Genomic DNA, 9479 nt, shown 5'->3' on the forward strand with positions numbered 1-9479 from the left:
AAAATTCAAATAGAAAAAACCGAAACCGAACCGAACCGAACTTCAAAAAACCGAAACCAAAAGAACCGAACCGAACTAGTTGGGTTCGGTGTTCGGTGTCCACATTCAAAAAATCGAAACTGAAATAGCCGAACCGAAGTTTGATAAAACCGAACCGAAGAACCGAACGCCCACCCCTACAATTAAGTCATCAAAGTAATATCCACATGGTACAAGGGTACACAGAAACTTAAAATTTCCCAATTTTAGAACGTTACAAGAAAAAAGAAAAAAGACAGAATAGAAAACATGGGAAATCATGGGTGCTAATTCCTCTGGCTTTTTTTTTTTTTTTATTTCCCACCGGTTTCCGATGTCCGGTATCCGCATTAGAGCTCGATTTTTGGATTCGCGCCGCGGAGAGCCCCATTCGTGGGGAAGCGCTTCCTATTATGAATTTTTCCATACCCAGGATCGAAACCGAGACCTCTGGTTAAGGGAGGAGCAGCCCCATCTGCTGTACCACATCCTTTGATGGTCTCTGGCCATTAATTTACTGGTGTAACTATCTCTTTCTTCTGGAAACTTTATATAAAAGAAAAGAGCTGGTTTGGCGAAAAGTTTAGTAGTTGATATACCTCAAGTGTTGAAACTAAACTGATTTTATAAAATAGCAATTTATTTAGATAAACATGTCAAAAGCTGATAATAAGTCATTGAAATGTTTAAAAGTATGTTAAAATAACTAAAATTCCCTCAAAGCTATTTATTAAAATTATCTTTAATTATTACAACGGAAAGTTACGAATCATAAAAGTGTTTTTACAAGGGAAGGACAAGTGCTGGAAATGAAATGTAAAGGGCTGTGTTCCAAGAAAAGGTATTCCAGAGACAAAAGATATAAGGAATTATATCTATCTATCTATATCTATATATATAATTACAGGACATAGGCCCGCCTATGTGGCTCTCTAAAAATGCAGTATTTACATTTATCTTTTTTGTCAGATTTTAGCCTTTTACTTAATTTCTTTAATTAAATATTCAATTTTTTATCCTTCCAAAAAAGGACCGAAACGTTGCCATAACTAATAATGGAACAGTCACAACTTTCTAACCAATTGTGATACTTTTGAAAAGGTGCGTTACGTCATAACTAACATAAATAAAGAGGTTATTTCATTAAGAAAAAAAAAAACACGATTCATATTTTGTTTACTCTTCTTAGTTAGGAGTTTCTTTACCACGTGAATTCTTCCCTGCCAAGGTTCCTATGAAGTGCACCGTTATACCATATGGTAAAATTCCCTCCAAATTGATTACAGTTTTTGTTGTACAATTTGCATCCGTTTCTTTGTAAATTACTTCATTATGAAATTATATATTCATGAAATACTACATTTTCTTGGAAAAGGTGTAGTACTTTTTTCGTTGAACATTTTGAGATTGCTTAGAGTATTCAACTGCAGATTTTTGATACCCAGATTGGACCAAGCCTCTTAATATCTCTGCGTCGTTGTCTTCTTCATCGATGATGGATCGTTTATTTGGCATAAACCCTCTGCAAGGTATGATTTTTGTCATATAGGCCACTTTTTGCCTTATTTTTTAAATTCCGTTAAAAATGCTTTTTCATTTTTACTCTCTCTCTCTTCTTCCTGATTCTGTTTAATTATTCAATCTCTTAATGACTTTGATAAGATAATCTATTTGGGTTTATGGAAAAAAAAAAAACGAGGAAGTAAATGGTGATGAAGATAACGAAGAGGAGGAAGAAGTAGAAAACTAAAAAGTTGCTGTGAAAAATAAGTAGAAAAAAGTTGTACAAAAATGTGAAAAATAACAGTACAAGGGGTTAGATTTATTCTTTATTCCTTATTTTTTAAAAAATGCACGATTTTATAAGAATTTTTTATTTTTAACATTATAGAAGAAAATGAGGAGTTAGATTTATTCTTTGTTCCTTACGCCGGGTTTTTTAATTTCATCTAAAATGCTTTCGGTTTTTAACTCTCTCTCTTCTTCTTGATTTTGTTTAATGATTTCATTTCTCTAGTAAGATACAACTATATAATTAAGGTGGTTCATAAGAAAATAACACAAAATGTTTTGTATTAAAATATTCAACAAAAGATAATAGGTTAAAATAAATATTGCTAATTAATAAGCCATAAAGAAATGACCATAATCTAAAAATACTAAGTCATGCTAAAATGCTAATAAGTATTAAACATGACAAGGAAAAAAACTTAAGTATTTTCACTCTCTAAACCAAATGCAAAACTAAAGAATAGATATCCAACATTATTGTCATTTCTATGGGTAAATTAAAATTCTTTTTGTTAGTATATGAGTTGGTTTTGGTTTGGACTTTATATGAGTTATTTTAGGATATAAAACTTATTATATAAGTTCAACTTGAATAATATGATAATAGATGAAAAACTATGAAAAAAAATTGAAATATTTATAAATTACACAAATATATTTATGTTAAAATATAAAAATGAATACAAACGAGTTTGATTTTTTTTAGCTAAAACCAAACCAAACCAATTATCAACACCACACCAAGTCAAACCAAACCACTAGTCGGGTTTTTTTCTCGGTTTGACTCGGTTTATCGGTTTGGTGCGGTTTATCGGTTTACTTTGTACACCCCTAATGGTAACAAAGCTAGCAAAGAGGTGGAACAAGTAGGAAAATAATATGAACTCTTATTTTAACCTTATATAAGGACTTAGATTTATAACATATTGTTCACAAATATATTTAGGTTGATATAGATGAAAACGAGAAAGTATGTGGCAATGAACATAGCGAAGAGGAGGAAGAAGTAGGAAAGAAAAAATTGATGTGAAAAATAACCAATTCGAACCAACATAAAAAAAAGCACGTTATATGACATATTTATTTTAAACTTATACAAGGACTTAGATTTATACATATAGTTCACAAATTTATTTAGGTTGATGAATAGAATAAAACAAGAAAGTAAATAAGAGTGACGAAGATAGTGAAGAGGATCAGGAAGAAGTAGGAAAGTAAGAAATTGATGTGAAAAATAAGCAATTTAAAATAGCGTAAAATTAATGCACGTTATATAAACTTTTGATTTAACTTATATAAGGACTTAAATGTATAACATATTGTTCACAAATGTACTCCTGCCAAATCTATTGCTTCCTTTATCTCCGTTTGTAGTCTTTTATTTCTCCAATAGATTGAAGGTTGGATCCCGTTCTAAGTTCATATGAATAATCTCTTCCAAGTCATTCATTTTTCATGAAGATGTCTATTGGATTTATAGGAGAAACTTCCAAAGTAAGGAATGTATTATTTTTAAGATTTCCGCAATTTAGTATAATTTGATGATTTTGAGGGGAAAAAATTATTTTATACCGAAAAGATTGGCTGGTTCTAAAAGGTAAGAAGAGTCAAAATAAATAAATAAGAAGTGGAATACATAAATCTTTTTTAGAAAAATAAATGGGTAATTCTAGGAATAAAGAAAAAAAAAAACAAAAAAGATACTCAAAATATAGAGATAAAAAGAAGGGAAAATAAAAAGTTCTTGATTTAGAAGATTTAGGGTAATAGATGGGAGATCCGGTTTTGTTCTTTATTCCATTTGTATCTTTTTGTTGTTTTTGCTCTTTTAAGATTTTAAGCAAGGAGAAAATGATAAAAGTACAAAAACTTGACTATACGTCACCTCTTCTTCAAATTCGTTTCTTCCTTTCCATACTTTTTTAAAGAAAATAAATTTATCTTCACCTAGATTTTAGTAATACAAGAAGTTACTTTAGAGAAACGCATACATCTAATCTAACTTTTTTGAATTTGAAAAATAATAAGGTATTTCAAATATTTAAAATTTAAAATATATTTCATTATTATAAAAGAATTATTTAAAAAATTTAATGAGGGTATTTTTATTACCTGTTAAATTGGATTAGATTAGCTTAATATTTTAATATTAAAATTTGTATATTTGAAAACTACATGAAAATTATTATAGTTTGCAACTTTTCTCATATCAATTTGGTAAAAAAATATATCTTAAAATGCTAGTCAAAGTTCGTACAGTTTGAATTTCGGAAAACGAAAAAAATCACATAAATTGAGACAGAGAGAGTATCTTTATTGATATAAGGCCTCCGCCCCATTGCAAAACAATATTTTTTTTTCAGGTTCATCTTCAATGATAGACTTTAAGATGCTTGAATAGCTAAGTATATCCTTTTCATTAATTGGATCTCCTACATCCTACCTATTTCTTTTGGTCTTCACTTATTTGTTGTCGCTTCATTCCTTTCTAATAACTAATTTCTACGGTTCAACAATTAGCGAGAGCAACACACTACTAAAAAAAATCACTATTTTCTCATTGATTTCCCATTGAAAAATTTTTAATAGCTATTTTTCACTGAATGTCGGTGGAAAAAATCTAAATAGTAGAATTTTCACAGTTAAGAAGTTTCTCAGCGTTTCAATGGGAATCTGTTTCCCACCATGCGTTTTTTCGGTGAGATTATTCGGTGGAAATAAGGTGGAAAAATCATGTTTTATAGCACAAATTTCCCACAGAATATCAGTGGAAAAAAATCTCTTTTTTTAGTAGTGACAGCACCTCCCCCCCCCCCCCCCCCCCCGCCCGGATACCATCCCCTTGCTCACTTAAACATCTACCTTATACCCAACTCAAGGCTCTTTGTGGTCAATTGTCAAATTTAGCTGGCCGTCACATTTACAAGTTGGCACATTACGTTGCAAGTAAGCGTAACCCGGCGCCATTCTCTCTTCTAATATACTTTCACATGTCTATGTTTTGACTATGAAATGAAAGTGAAGTTTTGAGATCCACCCATAAGATCACATCTTGATCACTACTAACTAAGAAGAAAAATAAAATACTTTCAAGTCACCCTTTGTCCTAAGCTCTCTTCCCAACTTAACTAACTACTAAAAACACGCAAATTTTTGGCATAATGACGGTCGAAAATTGGCTCATCGGAAGCTTTTCCGGCGGACATTACATCAAAAATCCCATATCTGCGACAGACCTCCCTAGAAAAAATTTCTTAGCAAAATTCACGTTTTCTAGTGCCAAATTGCACACTTACACTCCACAAATGGTATTTGTCGACTAACACTACTAGAAAATCGTGATTTTTCGACAGCGATAGTAGCAAAAGAACAGTGATTTTCTCGTAGTATAAGATAACAAGACAGTGATCATTAAGGTCGAAATCATTCCGCTAAGTATAGTTTTAACAAGAAATAGGTGTTAATAACTTCTACGACATGTTTGTCAAAGCAAATACCCAAAAAAAAAAAATATTGTTAAGTTCCCAATTAAAATACTCATCATTCATCATTATGTCAATGTTCATTCATCATTATGTCAATGTCAATAGCCCAATATGTAGTGAAACTTACAGCTTTGCAAGTGGAAATTTTGTCTTAATTAAGAAGAAAGATTATGAGAATCAAGCTTTGGCACATGGTCATTAAGTGCATTCAATTAGTGCCAAACTGCGTGCTAACTAACATTCCATAAAGGGTATTTTCCAATTAAAACAAGAGGACGCTGATCATGAAAGTCGAAATCGATAATTGTTGTAACAAGAAAAAGATGTAATAGTAGCTTTTAGAGCAGGTTTGTCAAAGCAAATACAAAAAATATTGTTTAAGTTCCCAATGAGAACACTCATCATTTATCTAAATGGCAGTGTCAATAGCCCAATGTAGTTAAACTTGCCGCTTTGCAAGTGGAAGTTTGTTCTTAATTAAGATGAAGATTATGACAATCAAGCTTAGCCATGTGGTCATTAAGACTTATCATTTCTAGGGAAGCGTTCAACTAGCCTAATTAATTCACATCACCATCCTTTCCTTTTTCCTTTTTAACTGTTCCTTCAACTTTAATTCTTTGATTCTCCTTTTATCACACAATAATACTTTAATTAACTAGAGGGGACCAATTGATTAGACAATTCAGAAAACTTCCACTCCGAGTTTACCGGGTCTTGTACAAGATTAGCAAGCAAGTTAAAATGCAGGGCAGAGCAAACTATATATACTAGTAGTACACATTATGCAAAAATATCAAACTCCAGTTTCTAATTGTACATTATTAGTTCAAAGTTTCTTTCTCTCCTAGCACATTTGCAGCCATGAAAATCTTGAAAACATTTCTTTTTATTTTTGCTATACTTGGTTGTTTTTCATGGCCTAGTATGCAGAGCGAAATGGAGACGTACATAGTTCAAGTCGAATCACCAGAAAGTCAAATTTCCACTCACTCGTCGAGAATGGAGTTGGAAAGCTGGTACAATTCTTTCTTGCCAAAGACAATAGCAACTGCTGGCTTAGATGAAAAGCCGCACTTGATATATTCATATCACAACGTGATGATAGGCTTTGCAGCAAGATTGTCAGCAGAACAAGTGAAGGAAATGGAGAAGAAACCTGGCTTTATATCTGCGTGGCCACAGAGGATATTGTTTCTACACACTACGCATTCTCCGAGTTTTCTTGGATTGCAACAAAACATTGGCTTGTGGGGGGACGCCAACTATGGGAAAGGTGTGATCATTGGAGTCTTGGACACCGGGATTTCGCCTGACCATCCTTCATTTAGCGACAAAGGCATGCCTCCTCCGCCTGCTAAATGGAAGGGCAAGTGTGAATCTAACTTCACTACAAAGTGTAACAACAAGCTCATTGGTGCGAGGACTTTCCCAACAAGCAGTGAATCGCCGGTAGATGATAATGGACATGGCACACACACCGCCAGCACGGTTGCAGGAAGTTTTGTAAAAGGTGCCAATGTGTATGGAAATGCTAATGGAACTGCAGTTGGGATTGCCCCTCTTGCTCACCTGGCCATTTATAAGGTCTGTGATTCATTTGGTTGTTCCGACAGTGACATTCTAGCTGCCATGGATGCAGCTATTGATGATGGGGTCGATATCCTATCCCTTTCCCTTGGTGGAAGTAGCAAGGCATTCTACAATGATCCAATTGCACTCGGGGCGTATAGTGCAACACAAAGAGGTATTCTTGTAAGTTGCTCTGCAGGTAATAATGGTCCATACGATAGCACCTTATCAAATGAAGCTCCGTGGATTCTTACAGTAGGTGCAAGCACTCTTGACAGGAAACTCAAGGCCACTGTTAAGATCGGAAACCAAAAAGTATACGAGGGAGAATCAGCATTTCATCCAAAGGGTCACAATTCAACATTTTTCCCTTTGTTTGATCCTGCATCCCCTGCACGGAATGCAACCGACTTTGACAGCCCTTATTGCGGAACGGGTTCACTGAATGACCCTGAAATTAAAGGCAAAATTGTTATGTGCATGGCAGGTGGTGGTTATTCCAATATTGAAAAAGGACAAGCTGTAAAGGATGCCGGAGGCTTTGGCATGATTCTCTTTAATTTCCCTGATTATGGTTTTACTAACTTTGCCGATCCTCACGTCCTTCCAGCTCTGTATATTACTTACAAAGATGGAATGGAAATTCTTGACTACATGAACTCAACATCAAAACCAATTGCAAGAATTGCATTCCAAGGAACAATAATCGGTGATAAAGATGCTCCGGTGGTTGCTGCATTCTCAGCTCGTGGACCAAGCTTAGCTAGTCCGGGAATCTTGAAGCCCGATATTATTGGTCCCGGTGTTAACATTCTTGCTGCTTGGCCTACCTCAGTTGACAACAAAGCAAACACAAACTCTACCTTCAACATTATATCGGGTACCTCCATGTCTTGTCCTCACCTCAGTGGGATAGCAGCATTATTGAAAAGCGCGCATCCCACTTGGTCCCCTGCAGCTATTAAATCAGCAATCATGACAACCGCTAAAACAGTGAACCTCGCCAACGATCCCATCTTAGATGAGCGGCTCCTTCCGGCTAACATCTTTGCTGTTGGTTCAGGACATGTCAATCCATCAAAAGCCAATGATCCAGGGCTAATCTACGATACCCAATTTAAGGACTACTTGCCTTACTTGTGTGGTTTGAATTACACAAATCGACAGGTGGGAAACCTCCTGCAACGCAAAGTGGACTGTAAGGAAGTGAAACGTATTCCTGAAGCACAACTAAATTATCCTTCATTCTCCATCACACTCGGAGAAAATTCTCAGACATATACGAGAACAGTGACTAACGTTGGGGATGCTAAATCATCTTACTGTGTGGAAATTACATCACCGCCGGGAGTTTCCGTGACTGTTAAGCCCACGACTCTCAAATTCTCAAAGTTGAACCAGAAGTTGAAATACCAAGTGACGTTTTCAAGAAGAGTTAATAGCCCAAACGGTGGTGTTGTTCAAGGATTCTTGAAATGGACTAGTAATAAGTACTGTGTAAGAAGTCCAATTGCGGTTGTGCTAGACTCTACAATTGGTTTCTAGTTTTATTTTTCTTCTCATTTTAGTAATTCGACCAATGTATAACAAGCCTATATTAGTGGTTTCAATAGAAACTGTTGAATAACATGTGACAAAAGTATTCACTCTATATTTGGTTAGAGGATTTTATTGTTCTGTGAAATTAATTTGTATGTTACACTTTCACTTGTAAGTTTTCTAGAAAAAATTCTGAGTATAATCCAATGGAGTGAAGACTGAACAATATAATTCTAACAGAAAATTAAAGAACGAGTAGGCAAGGCGTTTCCATGAAACTATATTTAGGATAGTAATTTCCTCCACACAGTGCAAATGGTTAAAAGAAAGTCTATCCCCAGGATACAATGCCTACTCTAGAGATCAAAGTTGCACTCTTTGATTTCTCCAACCACAAGAACTCAACCCAAAGGAATGAATGATTTGAAAGAATGAAAGTTAGTAAGCAATGGCAAAGAATGTTTAAGTAGGAGATGAAGCAGAGAGTTGTTTTCTGTTTTTCGTAATTATATTATTGGCTACTGCCAAAGATCCCTTTTTATAGGCCAACCTTTTATTGGTGCTCAACAGATGCATCTTCTCAATTTTAAAAATAGTAGACAGCGTTTAAAAATAGTAGGCAACGTTTAAATTTAATTTTGAAGGAACACAACAGTTGGTACAAACCAACTGAAGACAACGGACAAAAACAAATTAGCATTTGAACTCCTTCTTTCTCAATTGTTTATATATTACTAGTTTCTGGACACGTGCGTTGCACGTGTATCTCAAACTTTTTAGAATAAGGTTATCTTGGATAATGAATATCAGATAAAATTATAAAACACATTTTGAGTAACAATTAATAAAGTAATATTTTCCTGAATGTGTTACTCTGTTAGCATTTTGAAAGTTGAGCTCAATATAAGCTGATATAAAATCTGACAAACAGAATTTATTTTTACTTAGACGCTCTTGCTGACACCATAGTCACCATTATAACACCCATGATCATATTAAAAAAGAAGCAACAAAAATGAATTAGAAGTGAAATTGTATACAATATAATAAGCATTATAGTCTATAAAGTATAAA

The 9479-nt window shown here is 34.1% G+C and overlaps 1 protein-coding gene across 1 annotated transcript; it reads left to right on the forward strand.

Moving 5' to 3' along the window:
- Nucleotides 1-6137: 6137 nt before the first annotated feature.
- Nucleotides 6138-8517, forward strand: LOC132031285 (subtilisin-like protease). Its single transcript, XM_059421190.1, has one exon. The coding sequence runs from the start codon at nucleotides 6159-6161 to the stop codon at nucleotides 8409-8411; it is 2253 nt and encodes a 750-aa protein (XP_059277173.1). The 5' UTR covers nucleotides 6138-6158; the 3' UTR covers nucleotides 8412-8517.
- The last annotated feature ends 962 nt before the right edge of the window (nucleotides 8518-9479 follow it).

Source organism: Lycium ferocissimum, chromosome 1 (assembly GCF_029784015.1).
Source record: "Lycium ferocissimum isolate CSIRO_LF1 chromosome 1, AGI_CSIRO_Lferr_CH_V1, whole genome shotgun sequence".
Classification (NCBI taxonomy): Eukaryota; Viridiplantae; Streptophyta; class Magnoliopsida; order Solanales; family Solanaceae; genus Lycium; species Lycium ferocissimum.

What these genes read in the sequence shown, in the direction of transcription:
- LOC132031285 (XM_059421190.1), top strand. Translation starts at nt 6,159, where the DNA reads ATGAAAATCTTGAAAACATTTCTTTTTATTTTTGCTATACTTGGTTGT.